Genomic DNA, 20,936 nt, shown 5'->3' with positions numbered 1-20,936 from the left:
AGCTTTCTAAAACATTATTGTTGCATGTATTATGTTACAGTAAAACATAGTTGATTTTAACACAATACATACATCCATAACCTAACTGGGTAAAACATGAAAAAAATTGCAAAAATAAATCTCACAATGTGACAACCTACAAACAATAAAATAGTTTATATATAATTCGATCTTTAAATTATATGGCAGCCCAACTATGATTTGAAATACTATTAATGACAATGTTCATACAAACTATTTTAATTTTTTACACATTTTTATCTTTTTGGGTTAATCAGCTGAATTGAGCTACTAATAAAGTTCAGTTGAAACAAGCTAATGCAAGCATCGTAAGATAGGCTGTAGTGAGATCAGCTGCCAATAGAGGTATTGTTGGTGAGTCACCAGCTTTTTAACAATAGAGTAAACCAACCTGCGAATGGAGCGATATGGAAATTTGAAAAATTGGTAAATGCTTACTCAATGACTTTTTAGCAACTTGCATTGTCAGTTTAGTAGATGCACTATGAATAGTCCACAGAAAACTAAATTACTAGTTTTAAAACTTTACATTATGAGTTGTCTTCTCTTATGGTATTATTAGAAAAAGAGCAGAAAACTCATAATAAAGTAGTTATCAAACTTATGTAACTGCTCGTTTTAGCTGGTGCTCTCTAATTATTGTTTGGTGAATTTCCCTATTAACTTTTATTTGTGTTGTTGATGCTAAAATGGTCTTATAGGAAAATGGATAATAGGAAAAAAGGTTAGTAGAGAACAGAATGCAGAAAAACTTGCAGAAAATACAATCAGTGGTAGTGAAATGGAATAGGCTTAAAACAGAGTGTTGCAAAAAGAAGGCTGTTTCTTTTTGTATGTTTGTTTGTATGTAAGAAGGCTGTTTCTTTTCACAGAGTAGTGAATAAGAGTTGCTGAGAAAGTGGGCTGTCCTACTGCTATGCCTTGTGCATACTCCACAAAGGCTAATTTTTGTCTACACTTTCTGCTGTAGCAGAATAAAAGGTTTAACAAGTGCGATGTACAAGCGAGACAACCATCAGTGGAACACTGAAAAAAGTCTGTGATGAAGTCAGGCCTGTTAAACATGTAGCAAGTGTGGGGTCATGTCAGATATGGTTTGAAGTAATAGAAATAAACTCCATCTACAACCATGCGCAATTACCATTGTTCACTAACATACCATGTGCTTAGTTTGTAACAATCCTAAAGATTATACTAGGCACGTGATGTGTGAACATTGGTAGGTGTGCCTGATTGGAGATTTGGGCTAATATAAGTTATAAACATCTGTTTTATGTGTATACAAACTTTAGCATCTGCAATGAGAAGACAATCTGATTCTGTCAGCCACTATGGTATCAGAGAACTCAGAAGAGTTAGTAATATCCTTCAGTAATATTGGTGGGCATGAATCCTAAAGTTCTTAAAGCCAGAAGTATCTTAAGGTTGGTCTTCTTAATTTAAGTGTAGCGTAGTTGATGCAGAAAAGCCCAATATAAGTGACATACAGAAGCGAGTTATTACGTATCAGCGGCCATTAAAATATTATAGAAACTTGCCAATAGAAAGGGAGACTCATTTAGTAGACTGTTTAGTTGATTTTTAAATATTGGCGTAAAATTTCTATAGTGATGGTATTTGTTCTATGCTTTCCATTTTTGACTGATTCAATGTTTGGATAGATGCCAGTCCACATACTCATGTTAGTAAACTTTTCTTAGTTCATTAGTTCATTGCACCCGTCTTTCTGAGCATTGTGCCAATGAATGAAGAATCGTTTGTTTAGCTAGCATTGTGAGATGAGTTTAATCTATTAATAGATCTATTCACATTGGTTACATTTAAAGTGACAACTGGTCTAGTGATAGAACTCACAAGCATAATCATATAGACTCAATACAGTATCCGTGCTGATCATATAGACTTAATGCAGTATCTATGTTGATCATATAGACTCAATACAGTATCTATGCTTATTATTAAGACTCAAACATTATCTATACTGATTATATAAATTCAATACAGTATCTATGCTGATCATATTGACTCAACACAATATCTATGCTGATCATATAGACTCGATGCAGTATCTATACTGATAATATAAACTCAACACAGTATCTATACTGATTATATAGACTCAACACAGTATCTATACTGATAATATAGACTTAACTCAGTATCTATACTGATAATATAGACTCAATACAGTATCTATACTGATTATATAGACTCAACACTATATTTATGCTGATCATATTGATTCAATACAGTATCTATACTGATCATATAAACTCAATACAGTATCTATACTGATTATCTTGACCCAATATACAGTATCTATGCTGATCATATAGATTCAATACAGTATTTATGCTGATCATATAGACCTTTTGAGTCCCAACATGTCTTATAGTTTGGTAGCCTACACAGAAAGAACGTTCATCAAAATCCAACTCTATCTACACTTTTCCACATCGAGGGAATTGTGGCAGCATTACCACATAAACTGCTAAAAAATTATAAACAATGTTTGCAAATAAAGGTTGGTAACGTACTAGTAGTAGTAAGGCGTATTTATGGAGGCACTATTGCTGCGAGTGAGACATGTGACATGTTTGATTACAGTTCTCTTTATAAATTAAATCAAACTGAATTGTATCCCCTGTATAAAATATATGAACATTTGCGTATATTCTGCATGTTTCTTCATATGTACACATGATATCATTATAAATGTATAGAAAAATAAAAAAATCGAAGCAATTGTTTGATGGTTAAAGCTACATCCCAGACAAAACTTAGAAAATATGGCTGGCCTAACAACAAAAAAAGTTAAGTATTAGCGGAGGTTGTCATCTGTAAATAGATTTTAGGTTTGACTGTCATCCTCTAAAATGAGGGTGTTTGCCAATACGTCTAAAGTTGCAGGCAATTCCTTGCTATTTGATTGAAGGAGCTCTATGTTGCTGAGATCTTGTGCTGGGTTGATTTGCTCTAAATTTGGAGCAGTTGTGTCACTGATACTGTTAAAAGTTTCCGCCTGATAATGCTGTGTTTCTGTATCTGTTTGGAGAATATTGCTGCTAGTAGGAGAAGATAAATTCTTTGACACTGTATCAAAATTGTTTTCTAAAGTTTTCTCTACGGTGTCGGTCAAAAAGGGTTTTTCTTGAAGTTCGCGTGCAAGATTGTCCAGAGAAATTTCTTCCAAAGATCCTTTTGTAGGATTGTCTAAGCTAACATTTTGGCTAGGTTCTTGTGAAGTAATTTCCAAACCAATTTCATCTTGAGACTTTGCTGTGGGTTTATCCAGTCCCATTTTTTCGCAAACCCTTTCTGAAGAAATTTCTAAGCAAACTTGTTCTTTCGAAAAGTTGTCAACAGCCACTTCCTCTAGAGGTTCCTTTGAAAATATGTCAACAGAAACTTCTTCCAGAGGTCTGTGTACGATACTGTCACTTGTCAATTCTAACTCAAAGGAGATGACGGTGCAAGGACTTCCTGCTATCGACTCACAAGAATGAAGCTTTGGAAGATGTCTGCATTTCTTTCCTGATGACTCTGACCTAGCATTCACGTTGTTGTTAGCTTCTGTGGCCTCAGTAATTGAACCTTTATTCTTATGAGATGAAAGCAATTGTGGTAGTATGTGTAGCCGCTTGCTAGATATGCCGGACATACCGCGCTCGGACACAAAAGATGATTCAAAGTCGTTTCTCTGCTTATTTTCACATTTTATTATTTCCAGAAATTTTCGTTTTACCTGAAAAGTGAATCAAAACATTCCAAGTTTTAAATAAGAGCTGTTATATAGCATGTATAAGCTACGCAATATCCAAGCAAAGGAATAGTTTAATATTCATGCCTGTAGAGATCAGTCAACCCTGTTTGGTCTGCATGGAACTTCTTTTATTTGATAGCAAGATTCTATTTAGGCACTTTAAACACTTGCTGAGGAACCGTGTTTATAAATCCATTGATACAAGTTCCTAGTCGTAGCAGCATAGGGGCATGCTATGCCCTTATTACAGACACCTGTTGTGTAGGCATTGTGTCATTGGATAAATAGAAAAAAAAGGATTTTGAAATGGTTAATAAAGATTTTTGGTCAGTTTTAATAAAGTTAAAAACAATTTGTGCTCTACCATTTTTTTTATTTACTGTCTAGCAGACCTGATTTTCTAGAAAATTTGACAAGCAGAAGAAAATTGAGAGTTGTTCCCTCTATTAATAGTATTTTTTAGCTAAATCCCAAGCAAATTATCAAAGAATGTTTAAATTTGTTTACCCATGACCTTTCACGATTTTATTCTAGTTAAACAATCTGCCAGTTTGTAAAACGATGTTATAAATCTAAAAACTTTTTAGAATCGACAAATTAAAGAAAGCTTTACATTGACGAATCGATACATTACCTCTTTGTGTAGAGTAAACATGCAAGGGTTGATTATGGCACTCAGGCTAGGCACCATAATCAGTGCAGCCATTGTAGATAAATACGCTTGTTCCATGACAGGGTACTGCTTGCCAAGTGTCAACAGGAATCCGTATACAGCTGTGTGAAAGAATTGTGAAGTATGAGGTGCAGTCAAGAGCACACAACCCACGCATCAATCAAAACTGAAGAAGAACATACCTTGACTGTCTTTTAAGATACTGAGTCAAATTCGATCACTAAAATTAAACTATTGTATTGTAAAATGAATAAAACAGGTCTGAAAAGTAGCAAAACACAAACTACTAGACAAAATTTTACATAATCCATGAACATTTTTTGAATTAGACATTTAACTAGAAAATGTTAAAATTAGTCTGTGAAAGTAGCATTACAATTAGACTGCAGTATACAACTCTTTCAAAATAACTATACATTATTAGGTGTTAACTGTTGTTTCAAACGACCAACCAAAGAAATAGTTTAGCCAATCAAAATACATAGCCTTTTTGACCGGGCCGTTTGATTGGCTGAAAACATTTGGTATAATGTTACTACACCCCTATTTGGTAGCTGACCTTCATGACCAACAGCCTTTAAAATCTATTAAAATCATGATGGATTTTGAATTTTTCAGAACGATGTTATTCAATTGCAGGAGTTGTCAAGGAGTTGTTAAGGAACTGTTCAAGGAGTTGTCTTATCTCGTTGAAATGAAAGTTGTTTTTTGCTATTGCATAGCCTCCTCTTTTTGTTTTGAACACTTAAGAGAAAAGGGAACAAGCGATTAGAAATGTTAAATAAAATGGTTAGTTCGTTTCATTAAAATCATTAAGAAAATATGTAGAGTATTGTTTTTTTCTGTCACATATTTGTAAAGAAACATTAATTTTCTTTCAATCTTTAGTGAATACAATAGAGTCATTTAGACCACATTACCAAAATGAGAAATTCCCAACTTGAATAAACTTTTATGAGACAAATTGATGGTGAGTCTACTTGTATATAATATATAATATATACAAGTAGACTCAGATAATTATTCTGTTTAACTATATTTAACATATTATTTTTAAATATTATTTAAAAGTAATATGTTAAATATAGTTAAACAGAATAATTATCAGCAATAACCAATTAAATGCTTTTATAAGTTATCATGACCTGAGCCTTTACAGAAGTTGCCTCATTTTTTACTATCTCATCTACTGTTATAAGCTCTATTGATTTCTTACTGACAACAAATTAACTCAATTGATGGACTAATCATTCTATAAAAACGATGTTTTATCCAAGTTTTAAAAGTAAGGTGACTCCAACTCACCAGGTACGCCCCAGCATACGACGTAAACTGTACATATAGTGAGCACTATTTTTACTGGCCTCCACTTGTGCTTATTCTCTCTGGCTGCTTGTTTGGCTGGAGTTGTCCTAGCAAGATGATCAGCATCTAACTTGTGTTTTCTCGCTATAATTAGCAGTCGGGTATAGGCTACCACTACAACCGATCATATTGCAGAGTAATATAAGGAATAAATACAACCAGCCAATCACGATGCAGTCTAATATAAACAGCAACTACAACCAGCCAATCATAATGCAGTCTAATATAAACAACAACTACAACCAGCCAATCATAATGCAGTCTAATATAAACAGCAACTGCAACTAACCAACCATAATGCAGTCTAATGTAAGCAATAATTACAACTAACCAATTATGATAAAGTCTAATGTAAACAATGGTTACATCCAGCCAATCATGATCAATTTAATATAAACCGCACCTACAGCTAGCCAATCATGATACAGTATAATATAAGTGACAACTACAGCTAGCCAATCACGATACAGTATAATATAAGTGACAAATACAGCTAGCCAATCATGATACAGTATAATATAAGTGACAACTACTATCAACACGTTATGAAACAACAAATCTTTGCCATACCTCTCCAATGATCTCCCAAAGTTATGAAGTTACATCATTTTATTGCAATACAACCAAAAATGTGAATGAATCAGACTACGATTCCTATTGGCCACCAATTGTGGCTCACTCAATGATGAAAGCTTTGATCATACTCATGCATTACTAGGTGTCTTTATCTTGGCTTCCCTTTTTATCAGGATGAAAGCTAAAAGTGAATCAATCAGCAAAAATCTTTGAAAGTAGGAATTTTGTAACCAACTGCTACTACATCCACAGCTAATAGTTCAGCTGCCAACACAAGAAAAATTATTAATTCGTACAGGTTTTTATTATTAAACTGTAGGTTATATTTCTTTTGAAACAAATACCATACGCATTGCGGACACTTATAATTACTTTGAATAAAAGTTATCAGCTCATGAAATAGAATAGTGCAATAATGCTTCTTTTTCCTTTACTCCTTCTCTTTACCGCTTTCTCTCTTTCATCATCTCTCCGTTTTTCTCTTTCGATCTTTTGAAATATGCTTTTATCCTCTTTTCCTCTATTCTCCTCTCTTTACCTCCCACTTTCACCCTCACCCCATCTCCTATTCTCTCACTCTCCACCATTTTCTCTCTCTCAATCTCTCTTTACCTCCCACTTGCGCCCTCTCCCCATCTACTATTCTCTCACTCTCCACCCTTTTCTCTCTCTCCATCTCCCCCTCTCCCTCTCCCTCTTCCCCCTCTCCCTTCTTTCTCCCTTTCCCTCTCCCTTTCCCTCTCTCCCTCTCCCTCTCCCTCCCCCTCTATCTCTGTTCGTTTTTCTCTTCACTTCCTTTTTTCACCTCTCTCTCTCTTCCTTCCCCCCCTCTCTCTTCCCCACCTTTTCCTTTCTTGCTCTCTTTAACTCTCTCTCTCCCTGTCTTCCCCTCTTCTTTGCCAGTATTTACTGATGATCAAACAACACTTCTACTTTCACCAATATAGACCCCATTTGTAAATAATGTTTTATAATATCAGTCAAAACACTTTGTTTATTGACTTTCAACTCAAAGAGAACTTCATTATATTCTGGTGTCACCGAACATAACTGGACATAAAACAACACAATCAGTTGCAGTAAAACCTGAAAATATTTGACTTTCAAAGAGCCTACCGCAGCCCACGCACAATGATTGTCATATATATTCACACAAGCCTATCATTTAAATAAAGGTGAGGATTACTCAGCAACTTATGCAGGCCTCATTGTAACAATTGTGCAGTACAAGTCTGATGAGATTTCAATACTCAGTTATGTGATATCCATAAAAAAGTGTAACAATAACACCCTGTTTTGCTAGTGAATTGTCAGCTTGAATATAGAATTATTGTTGTCTAGTGAAGTATTGAGTCACAGATAATGTCGCATTGTACTGGGTTTAGAGCAAGTCGGTTATGCAATAACAACGCAATAGCAAGACATATAGAACATTACAAAACATCTCTTTTTGGCAATACGTTTTTGTAGTTTTTCTTTGGATTGTATATCTAGTTTTCAAGTATATAAAGACACATGGTGAAAAGTACCTTTGGGCTAAGAGAATAAATAGGGTGTAATCAGACTACATAGTCCAGGCAGTAGAGAATATTGCCAGGCAATAGACAGACTAGCAATACTAACAGACAGAGAACTCACAGACAGTATGGAGTACTAACAGACAGTAGAGTTTACCAACAAATAGTATCGGGTACTCACAGACAGTATGAAGTACTCACAGACAGTTTAAAGCACTAACAAACAGTAGAGATTACCAACAGATAGTATGGTTTACTAACCGACAGTATGGTTTACTAAGAGACAGTAGGGAGTACTCGCAGAGAGTATGGACTACTCACAGAAAGTCTGGAATACTAACAGACATTATGGAATACTACCAGGCAGTAAAGACTATTAACAGACAGTATGGAGTACTCATAGACAGTCTGGACCTCTCACACACAGTATGAAGTATTGACAGATAGTATGGGGCTCTAACAGACAGTATGGAGTACTAACAGACAGTATAGAGTACTTACAGACAGTGTGGAGTACTAACAGACAGAGTGGCGTACTAACAAACAGAGTGGAGTGCTAACAGACAGAATGGAGTACTAACAGACAGTATAAAGTACTTACAGACAGTGTGGAGTACTAACAGACAGTATAGAGTACTAACATACAGAGTGGAGGACTAACAGACAGAGTGGAGTACTAACAGACAGAGTGGAGTACTAACAGACAGAGTGGAGTACTAACAGACAGAGTGGAGTGCTAACAGACAGAGTGGAGTGCTAACAGACAGAGTGGAGTACTAACAGACAGAGTGGAGTACTAACAGACAGAGTGGAGTACTCTGGCATACACTTACCAAGAAATGGAAAGCCCACAAACGTAAGCACGTAGAATAATTGTAAGTGGAGAGCAGGTAAAATGTGAAAGTATTCACAAATGTTCTCACGATTGCCTTCTTGTGGAATATACCAATTAAACATGAGAGTAGAGGCTCCATAGAGTATAGCAAGGGCTGCTGTTATACAATTTGCTATCCAGATTGTTCGAATATGCATGTGTTTCTTGTACCAGAAAGGGAACTCTATTTGTAAATATCTGCAATGAAAAGACAACTCTGAACTGAACATTCATAGTCATTAATATGTGTTCTATAGAAGTACGAGGTTAAAAGAGACAGAAGTCTTTTCCCATAGAGCTTAAAACTGCATGATTTGACGTTACGTGTATGTAGTATTGTCATAGGTTAGCCGGACTGAACTTTTGAGATTACGCAAATACTGAGACACTTCTTGTATAAGGAGTGTTTTAGTATTATACAATAGTGGCATAAAGCGTATGACCTCTGAACAGCAGATTAAAGTTCAATCTCTGTAAAAGTAATCAGTGGCAGCTGGAACAGCGTCTGACATTAAATGGTTCTATCTGCTGTCGAAAAAAGTCAGCTGCCTCAGTTAAAGCATTTGAACTGATCACTTGTATCACATGCCTCAAGCCCTACTAAAGATTGCAATAAAATGCATGATACTTTAAATATGTATGAAAAGAGACAATGAATATGAGTATGCTCTCTTTAGAACTATTGCACACCACTTATTAACGCTTTTCTATCAATATTTAGAACACACTTCTTTCAGTGTTGTGTGGTCTACCTTTTTAGGCTATATAAAAGTTTATATATTACATGTATATTAAGGTATTACGTAATAGAACATAGTGCATAACATTACATATGGTATTACCAATGATACTACAAATTATATTACATATGATATTACATATGATATTACAAATGATATTACATGTGATATTACGTATGATATTACATGTGATATTACATGTGATGTTACATGTGATATTACATGTGATGTTACATGTGATGTTACATGTGATGTTACAAATGATACTACAAATGATATTACATAGCAAGTTACATATTATATATATATATTACGTTTTATTTTATGGTATTTTATTACAATATGTAGGATTTTCGGTAATACACTAGTTCCTAACATATTCCACAAATTCTATATTTACATAATTTTATCTAAATATAGATCACCTTTATTTTAGAGCTGCATTAACAACCTTCTACTTAATCAGCTTTGACAATACAGTCTCTGTGACCCTACGGTACGTGTTAACGAAGAAAAGCCACATTAATTATGTTGCTGTTAAAGTTATATGAGTATAAATATGATCACTAACTAACTGTGGGTGCAATTAACACTTATGCTCTTCAGTGTATTGTCTTTACATACACAATGTTCCCATGATGCTGTTAGTTCACAAGTTTGTGTCATCAGCCAGTCATCCGATCCGCAATATGGAGATGACAAAAAGCACGCAAGACGTGTGTTTAGCTACTCGAATGTTTCGTACATGCGATAAAATGAAAATGGCGCTTGTGAAGCTATTATATTTTAAACGTTTCCTACACTTCAGTCGATCTTATTTTAATTTGAGCTAGACAGGAGTGTGCTTCTATGACCTCTGACAGAATTCCTTATGTTTTTTACTAAAGTGACTGTGTTAATCCAAAACATGGAAATGAGTGTACAACTCCAAAACCACATCATCCGCACAATGGACGCATAGTGACACAGATTTGCTACTTTTAGCCTAGCCTGAGTATGATTTTTATTACGATCCAAGTGGGTAATCATAAAGATTTCTAAAACGAATAGGCGATATGTTATGATGCCTTCGCTCATTTCCTTTTATAATGAAACTAGGTGAATGCCCGGCGTTGCCCGGGTAATAAAAAGTCTTTGCACAAAAAACTTATTTTTATTCAACATATAACAACATTTGTCATTCTAACTTTCAAACTTCATATCATGGGAAAAGCGTTCTGTGCAGTTTGAGTAAACTAAGAGAGAGTTTGAGTAAACTAAGAGAGAGTTTGAGTAAACTAAGAGAGAAAATAAAACGAATGTAAAAGTGTTCAAGTATAAAATAATGAGCAAGTAATGGCTAAATAAAATATGTTTTTCTACGATTACAATGAAAAACAACTTGGTAATGATACAATTAGTACGAACTGGGAAAACAAAATAAAAATTATGAGTATTTTGAATTAATAATAACAATTAGTGCATAGAAGCGTGTTTATAAAAGGGCTATTATTGAAGCAGAAGCTATTCATCAAAAATCTGAATACGATGATACTGATACCTCTCGATACTGGTAAAAATGTAAAAATGAGATATCGGACTGTCTTTGTTTCATACTTTGTCTGATTGAACGGAGAAATAATGTAGAGAAAATTTCTACTCGAGATGATACAATTGTCCTCGTGAAATTATTTAACCTTTACCGATCTAGCTATCGAACCATAAGAAAAATCAGAAATATGAGTGTAATGACACATTGGAAACTGAAATGGCACTTTAAAAATTACAAATTAAAAAAATAGGTAATGAATGAGTAACAGTAAAAAAACTTAAAAAATAAAAAATAAAAAACTGCCAAGTGACAAGCTCACATGGCAGTCTTGACTGCCATGTGAGCTTGTCAGGCATCCCAATAAAGCACATGTGAGAGCTTGTCAGGCATCCCAATAAAGTACGGAAAATGAAATATATGCACAATAATGCTAAATCACTTTCAGGTGAATTATTGTTGCAGTGGGTAGTGATGTAGAATGTTGTGGGCTCAAATCCTGTACAACACAAAAGTTTTTTCCTAACCTTCAACCATGGCTTTGGACGGATAGACGGATGAGCAAACAAACAAATGGACAGAAATGGCTCCTATTATAGTAAAGATTTTACAATACACAACCTGCTACATCTAGAATGGTATTTGCATTGTTAGATAAAAAATGATTCCTGTGCTTAAGATGACATTAGATATTTAACGCAAAGGATTATTTTAAAAATGGCATTCATCGGCGAGTGGCAATTGGCTACCAGATTTTCTTACAAGACACTCGAAGCGACCTGATTTGAAGTACGCCTCTAGTCATGATGTATTGTTCTATACAATGCCTGTTTGTTTAGAACTAGTTTGTTAGTTTATCTGCAGGCTTAACGGCGGTGAGAAAAACAACATTCATTCTTTGTGTACTCATCTTCAATTTCAATAGCTGTCAAGCTTAAATATAACCCGATTAAGGTTGTACATAGCTCTGGAATAGAATGTTGAGGAAGTCAATATATTTGGGACATTGCGTGTATTCCTGGGCCAAAGGTTAGGATATGGAGTACTGGCTAGGCAACAGTTCTGAATCAGCGTCCACTAGTTGCACAACTGCCCTTTATTGCCTCTAGAACTACTATTATAGTCACTGACTACCTCCTTTGAGGTATATGGTACGCACTTTAATGCTACGCAAAGTTAAGAAGATATTTTAGAAGTGTTTTGGAATTGTAAAGGTAAAATAGATAAACAAACACCTGCTTTAGCTGTCAGTGACCTGAGGACTCTACTAGAGCCCTCTATGCTTGCAGTTGTTTCTGCTCTCTGTACTGATGCTAGAAGTCTAGTAAAATATCAATATTATTCAGAGCACTACAGGTCTAGGTAAACAAGCAAACACCTGCTTTAGCTGTCAGTGACCTGAGGACTCTACTAGAGCCCTCTAAGTTCGCAGTTGTCTCAACTCTCTGTACTGATACTAGAAGGCTGGTAAAACATCAATATTATTCAAAGCACTACTGTAACAGGTCTAGAGTACCCGTTATAGTACTCTAGGTAGGCTATGGTCTAGGTCAGGGATGGTCAAATGATTTTGGCCATGATCCACTTTAGCCAAATCTGACACATTAGATATCCACAACGAGCTGAAGATGTGCATTTTTATTTTTTACCATACGAAAACATGCAATTACTTATGCACATCTTAACACAAGGTCTCAAACACGATTTGAAAAGTTTTTGCTTATATAAATAATTTGACTATAAATCAGTGAATAAATGTAATGCAGTAAATATGTCTGATATCAGGGAGAAAAATGATGAGTTGGCTTTGACATCACAATACTATTAAAACGCGTTTTTTTGCTACTTCTAGCTACTCTTAAAGTTCACGAAGATGAGTATTTGTGAGCCGTGTCCTATGATTGCTTCTTACAAAATTAATTGCTGAAAACAATGAATTTACAAACATTCTAAGAAAAGTTGACAAAAATTCTTTTTAAATCAAATTAAAAAAAAACACTTGAAAATTTTTTTCGACTTGCTACTTGAAAGATCCACAAAAAAACTACAAAGATCCGGATCCGGATCTAGATCCGCCATTTGGCCATAGCTGGTCTAGGTAGAAAAACAAGCGCCTGTTCCATCTGTCAGTAACCTGAAGACTACTCGAACCCTCTTACCAGAGCTCACAGCTGTTTCTGCTTTCTGCTAGAAGTCTAGGAAAGTATTAATAGTAATTAAGAGTGGTGGCTGGTGCAGTTCTAAAATTGCAGTTCTTACAACATGTTCAAGGGAATTCTAAACCTCAATTTCTTTTGTTGCGACTCACAGCGCTTCGTATAAGTCTCATAGTGTCATACTCTCTGGCCAAAGATCTAGTAGATATAAATTGTTATTGAAATCTCTACATGTACTTCTCTAGTGTACACAATAAACAATAGTTAAATACTACACATATCCATAAACCAGAAGTTATCTCTTCACTCCACTCTAAACAACGTGGAATCACTCTATTGATTCGAGGATGGCACATGAACGAATACAAATGAAGCCTTTTTAGCATTCACTGAACTTCTGTGATGTGGGGTTATTAAAGCCACAAACATTAAAACCATTTATAAAAACATCAGGCTCCAGATTTTACCGATGTATTGAGAGACATACACTAACGAACTGTGACCCGCCTATTGTGTACCTATTCACTGTAAAAACTACCATGCCTGTTTTACAACAACGGTACCCTAAACTAAACATTATACTCTTGTGTGTAGAGAATTCGAAAGTCATTTAACCATCTGAGATATGTGCCTAAAGTATAATATAATTTTCAGTACATATGAGTTTTGCCAAAACGTTTAGATATTATCTAAACTTCTTGGCAAACCTCCTAAACACTTCAAATAATCTGATATTTTTATTGATGTGTATTCAGACTATATACTGTATACTTCCAGTCTAATAGAGACTGTATCAGACAAAGTTAAAACTCAGGAGACATCCAAGTCGTGGCTTTCAATAAATAATGAGAAATCATTGACCAACTTTCTAAGGCAGATCTTCCTGATCAAAAGTGTTAGTACCCGCGCATCTATTTTCATCTCTCCGATATATAAAAAATAAGTATCCTAATGCCATCAATCCTGAAAATGATCTACAAATTTCACTCACCCACATGTAATCACATTTCAATTAGATAATAGCAGAGAAGAGGCAAAAAACAGTTGAAGATCATAAAGTGGAATGTTTTTATACATGTTGCTGATGTGTAAAACCGCTAGACTCTTTTTAGAATGTCCTTCTAATAACTTCATATATTACGAATATGTCTGTTTTTAACTATGTTTTGAGCTGTTGTGTTTTATTCAAAACAAGAGGTGTGAGATTACCCTTGGTGGTCATAGCGAGTTCGGCGGTGAAAATCAATAGCGAAGAATATAACTAACGTCTATTTTACTCCGTGTCACACGATTTTCTTCCATCTTAATAATTATGTTGATTAATAATCAGCTGACATGGCTGTATTAATAGCTCAGAGTGTAGCAAATCATAGCTATTTCATGCACAGTTTTGGTATTTCTGATTGCCTGGTTTAGCGCCTACAGTTATATATAATATATATGTATATTGTAATAGATTCTTGCGGATGACCTGCTTAGCTGTGAAGATGTTCAATTTGCGGTTCTGATGTTTGTTAATTCTTGGCTTGTTTTAGATTAGTAATCTTCAGCAGTAAAAAGGACAAACTTTGTTTTGGGAATGTACCACTTAAGCAGCAAGGTAGTGTTACTACTTCCCTACGTTATTTTGGATTACATACATCTTTGATAACCATGGTTACTATTGACCTAGTATTGCTGCTTTGTAGTTAGTTTTTTTTTGTTTGTAATTTTTTTATATTATTTGTTAACTGAAACTTGCACAGCATTGCAATCAACAGTAATTTGAACAACATTTGTTACTTAGTTTGAAATTTAGATTGAACCTTGTGGTATGAATAATTGCATCACTTTAATTGCGTTCGGAGCTCCTATTCACCCTTGCACGTTTATAGTTGTGTTCTTGCATTCCTTTTGCCCTTCCACGAGCGGTAGCACTTGAATACAAGCTATAGATTAGTTGTATTAATTAGAACAGGAGCAGAAATATGCAATTAACACTCAGAGTGACCCCTGTAGAGCTTTAAATTGTATTTGTAAATGAGAACTAAGTCTAAGTCAGGGTCAAACAACTAGGAATCGATTCTATGAAATAATGGTCGCTGGCAAAATTCCACTTCAATATGCTAATAGTCTGACAGTCTGGTGTACAATGAGAAATCATCAGCTGTCATCACTATACGTTACTATAGTTTATTACATGTTACTATATGAAACCACTGTACAATATAGTTGGTCGTGTTGACAATGCCGGTATACCACGCTGAAAGACATGAGATCGAATCCGGTGCGATGTAATCATTTTTTCAAACTTCTAACCCTGACGTACACAGCTCTTATTATAATAAAGACTTTCCTATAGCCTGTTTTTCTGACTAAGGGAGTTAAGAGAACAATGCTAAGAGAGAAAAACAAACTGTTTTGTTCCCGTAATACCACATAAGTATACCCACATTTCTTCTAGTGTTTTTATTCAGTTCGTTAATACAATCCTCTATGATTATGCTTTCAGCTGTCACGGTCATATGTACTAACTACTTTTAGCTCCTCACATTAATAAAGCACCTGTCAATAACTGTCAACACCCTACACTCACCTGTCCATTGTAAGCATACAGTTTGTCCAGCTAATCATGACGAAGGAAGAGTGGACGAGTCCAAATCTGATTAGACACTCATGAAGTTGCTGCATTTGAGCAAGTCCGTATATACCGGTGTATATCATCATCAGCCCATGCCATATATATGCTGCGGAGAGTCCTATCAACACAAGAATAACATATTTTAGTTCAAAAAGATTTTAAACAACAGAATACCGGAACTTTCCGAAGACTTTCAACAGTAAAAGCAACTTTGCTTTGTACACTTCACGTGGTTCTGCCTAAACTCTGCCTATTTGTACTTACAATGGCATATAGGGTCATATAATGAAATATTTACTATAATAAGAGCCGCGTCCGTCTATCTGAAGTCATGGTTAAGGGTTTCGAAAAAGAGCGCATCATACAGGATTTGAACTCCTAATTTTCAGTGTGATAGACTGACCCTCTAACAACTGCTCCAGTTGACCACCCAACCAGCCAACCACCCAATGATATTCTAGAATAATTGTATCTACATAAAGAGTTATTACACCTGATGATTTACCAAGGCACACAAGACTGACAGGATGCTAGTACATTCGTCCGAAGACAAAAGATCACTTCAGGTGAGATTCAAACTTGCGACTTTCAAAATGGTGACCTAACACTTTCACAACTGTGCAAATCAACCTTTCACTGGCATTGCAGAATAATTTTGCATAGTTATTACACCTGACAATCTCTCATAGCACACGAGAATGACAGGGTACTAGCTTCAGCTTGCCAGTCTGGTATTTTATTATTGCAACTAGCAAAACCTTTTAAGTGTTTAAGTTAGCTCCAGCAAAATAAATTATCTCTTTATTCCCAAACTTAAATTGTTACATTAGTAGTATTTCTCTTTATGCCTTTGAATTCAAAAGTTTTTGAACAACCAAGTACCAATTTCAGCTATGAAAAAACTAAAAGAATATTTGAAAAGCTATTGAACAGATATGAGATTTTAAAGGTGAGTTTTGCACTTACTTCTATTTTCTGGATTATTCTGTTTATATTATTTTGGATTTCATCTACTCTAATGGCATGCAGTAGAAGCTGCTGTGCGGAAAAGACAGTAATGTTTATTCATAGTGATCAGGCGGTATGTTTTAGATTGGTAAATTGACATGAGGGAAGTTATGACACAGTAACAAAGGGGAGTTATGACCCAGTAACAATGGAGTTATGACCCAGTTATAAAGCCTCTTTTTGAAATCAAACTTTGGTTCTGATTCTACTTGAATTGATAACTTTTGTGATTAAATTAAACGTTGCATAGAATCAAGGTTACACTTTTAAATTACTTCTATTAACATATATAAATCGTGATGTCGATTTTAAATTTAAAGCTAAGAACAGAACTGGGTAACAACTAGGAAATGCTGTCATGTGAGGTAAGCAAAAACAGAACTGGGCAGCAACTAGGTAATGCTGTCATGTGAGGTAAGCAAAAACAGAACTGGTAGCAACTAGGTAATGCTGTCATGTGAGGTAAGCAAGAACAGAACTGGGTAGCAACTAGGTAATGCTGTCATGTGAGGTAAGCAAGAACAGAACTGGTAGCAACTAGGTAATACTGTCATGTGAGGTAAGCAAGAACATAACTGGGTAGTAACTAGGTAATACTGTCATGTGAGGTAAGCAAGAACAGAACTGGGTAGTAACTAGGTAATGCTGTCACGTAAGGTAAGTAAGAACAGAACTGGTAGCAACTAGGTAATGCTGTCATGTGAGGTAAGCAAGAACAGAACTGGGTAGTAACTAGGTAATGCTGTCATGTGAGGTAAGCAAGAACAGAACTGGGTAGTAACTAGGTAATGCTGTCACGTGAGGTAAGTAAGAACAGAACTGGGCAACAACTAGGTAATGCTGTCATGTGAGGTAAGTAAGAACAGAACTGGTAGCAACTAGGTAATGCTGTCATGTGAGGTAAGTAAGAACAGAACTGGGCAGCAACTATAGGTAATACTGTCATGTGAGGTAAGTAAGAACAGAACTGGGTAGCAACTAGGTAATGCCGTCATGTGAGGTAAGCAAGAACAGAACTGGTAGCAACTAGGTAATACTGTCATGTGAGGTAAGTAAGAACAGAACAGGTAGCAACTAGGTAATGCTGTCACGTGAGGTAAGTAAGAACAGAACAGGTAGCAACTAGGTAATGCTGTCATGTGAGGTAAGTAAGAGCAGAACTGTTTAGCAACTAGGTAATGCTGTCATGTGAGGTAAGTAAGAACAAAACTGGGCAGCAACTAGGTAATGCTGTCATATGAGGTAAGCAAGAACAGAACTGGGCAGCAACTAGGTAATACTGTCATGTGAGGTAAGTAAGAACAGAACTGGGCAACAACTAGGTAATGCTGTCATGTGAGGTAAGTAAGAACAGAACTGGGCAGCAACTAGGTAATGCTGTTATGTGAGGTAAGTAAGAACAGAACTGGGCAGCAACTAGGTAATGCTGTCATGTGAGGTAAGTAAGAACAAAACTGTTTAGCCACTAGGTAATGCTGTCATGTGAGGTAAGCGGACAGTTGTCAAGTAGCGATGACACGAGCTTCAATGTTGGCAGTTTGAAAAATTATGTGAATAATTTATAAATGCTTTTAGAAGTTGGATATGAAGTGGCATTTAGCCTGACTTCTTAGTGACAATGAGTTTGAACTGGTTTCCAGTGTACCCATTGCATTCTCCTGAAAACTAGCGAACCAAAATGTTCTGTTCTATATAGAGTTCAATTTTACACAACCATTATGACAGTGTTGAGTGGTGACCTATCAACCCTACTCCCTAGTTATTACACGCTTTCCGCTTATTAGCCTACGAAATATGCTGCTATGTGATTCTCAGCTAGAATTTTGATGAGCTGGAAGTTGGCCAACCAGCGATTCAGACAGATATGAATAATTGAATTTCACTAAAGCCAAACCCAGTCAATAATAGACACACTATGGCTAGTAATCTACTCAATCAGTGCAGTGTTGCCTCTTTATGAAATGAGAACCTGTTGGCACCTGCCAATGCCTGCTAACCCGTGCGCTTGTGTAATTGAAGGCAGTCAGTTGTGTTTAAAAGTGACACTTTGTCCCAAGTGATATTGGAGGTTTGAAATTGTTCTTGTAACAACTCTTCATAACAAGGGCTAGGCACCAAGCAGTAAAGTAATAAATGACCATAAAACTTTGCGAAGTAGTTGCAAGTACGAAAAAAATTGGAACATGTTTTACAAATTGCCTCCAAAATGTGGTTACTCCTTAAGTTCCAGAAACCTGTTAAATTTTTTGACTCTATTTGGTCTTTAGCTGGCTATAGAACAGAGACCTTTTAGAACATCATCTGGTTTTATACATTGACGGCCATTAAGCGCCCTATGTGCTATATAATTTGACATGAGAATATTTCAGAAAAAAGTTATTTTACTTACCTATAAGACAATGCCCTGATGGATCACCGATCTTGCGTGTTCTTCTGATAGCCGCTATCATACACGAGTTGAGAGCTATTATTCCTATGTGAATGACTATCATCACAACGTTAAGGCTGAAATAAGCATAAGTAATAGGAATGTCATAAACTGTATAGAATATGCTCCCATCACTTTCTGTTGTTGATGTGTTCGACTTGAGCTCCATTTTTATTCCTGAGATTCTACATGTATATCGTACATACTGTTCTAGCCGTAGCTATGTTTCCATATGCAAGCTGCACGTGTTGACGCAAAGGTCTTGCAGATCCGTGTTCGCAGTAGCTACGCACACACGACGTGTGAAGGGAGGTGAATGCTTTGACATGATTCAGCGAGCAGCGTCAACTGCGCGAGTAATTGTGCAAGCTTTCTGTAGGGTAAACAACTAACCATTATAGATTGCAGTCGCACTTAATGCACTTGCATTGCAAAGCCTTGATTGCCACTTGCTTGCTTAATAAAACATAAATTATAAGTTATTTTTCCTAGCAGTCTTACCGCATGAATAACAACCTTTATACTTAGTGGAATATATTGATCTATCGTGTTAGAAGTTTCCAGTTCGAATCCTATGTGATGCAGTCTTTTCCAAACCTCCAAGTGCGCCTTTGAACAGGTAGAGACGACTTTTATTATAATAAAAGCTTTCCTATAGAGTGTTTTGCTGGCTAAGAAAGCATTCAAGCTGTTTTGTTCTGACATTCTGGTGTACAATAAGAAATCATCAGCTGTGATCACTATACGTTACCATACTTTATTACATGTTACTGTATGTTACTACTATACAATATAAGTGGTCGCAGTTCACAACACCGGTATACCATGCTGAAAGACACGAGATCAAATCCTTTGCGGTGCAATCATTTTTCCCAAACTTCTAACTCTGATGGACACAGCTCTTATTATAATAAAGATGCTCATATAATCTGTTTTTCTGACTAAGGGAGTTAAGAGAACAAGGCTAAGAGAACAAAACAAACTGTTTTGTCCCCGTAATAACTCATAAGTATACCCACATTTCTTCTCAATTGTTTTTACTCCTTTAGTTAATACAAATCTCTTTGATTGTGCTTTTGGTTGTCATGTTTATTTGTACTAACTAATTTTAACTATTTGCTTTAATGAAGCTACCTGTCAATGCCTGTCAACACCATACACTCACCTGTTCTGATCTGTTATAGTGGAGCATAGGCTGTGATTCAACAAATTTGTGTGGGTGTGCTTTATTTTAACATGAATAACATAAACATGACTTGAAAAACACCTGCTAACATGTGTGAATGATGAGGTCTGAGAGGGCAATAACACTGCAGCTTTAAGCATTGGTTATTTTAACTTTGAATGTTTATTACTTTTTAATTAGTGTATAGAGTAGCTAAAACTAAATATTCTTTATTTAAAAACACAAAACCTCAGCAAGTGCTTCTTAAAGCGAGCCTTATAATCACAAAATCTTTTGATCTCCCGTTAGTTCAGTGAAAGGTATTTTAGAATGAAACAACTCTGAGATGGTTTTAAAACAAAACAACTCTACCGAGTGATAAAAAAGGTGAAAGGTACAGATAAAACTTAAATTTATTATAAAAACAGTTTAAAATATGAATAACATTATGAAACATCAGAACCCGCTAACGAGTGAGATATCAAGAACAATTAATATATTT

General features: G+C 35.5%; 1 protein-coding gene across 2 annotated transcripts; it reads right to left on the bottom strand.

The window, feature by feature from the left end:
- Nucleotides 1-2,670: 2,670 nt before the first annotated feature.
- LOC137406009 (cannabinoid receptor 1-like) lies at nt 2,671-19,559 on the bottom strand. 2 transcript variants are annotated; one of them, XM_068092512.1, is made up of 6 exons: nt 19,231-19,559; nt 15,789-15,951; nt 8,749-8,987; nt 5,763-5,936; nt 4,419-4,558; nt 2,671-3,766 (listed from the first exon to the last, which is right to left on the bottom strand). In XM_068092512.1, the coding sequence occupies exons 1-6, from the start codon at nt 19,436-19,438 to the stop codon at nt 2,873-2,875; spliced, it is 1,818 nt and encodes a 605-aa protein (XP_067948613.1). In that variant the 5' UTR covers nt 19,439-19,559; the 3' UTR covers nt 2,671-2,872. The 2 variants fall into 2 exon arrangements, with proteins under 2 accessions (XP_067948613.1, XP_067948614.1); XM_068092513.1 differs by having other exon boundaries at nt 5,763-5,906.
- Between the last annotated feature and the right edge of the window lie 1,377 nt (nt 19,560-20,936).

The sequence above is a fragment of the Watersipora subatra genome, chromosome 10, assembly GCF_963576615.1.
Source record: "Watersipora subatra chromosome 10, tzWatSuba1.1, whole genome shotgun sequence".
Lineage (NCBI taxonomy): Eukaryota > Metazoa > Bryozoa > Gymnolaemata > Cheilostomatida > Watersiporidae > Watersipora > Watersipora subatra.
This window is presented reverse-complemented; position numbering and strand designations above follow the sequence as displayed.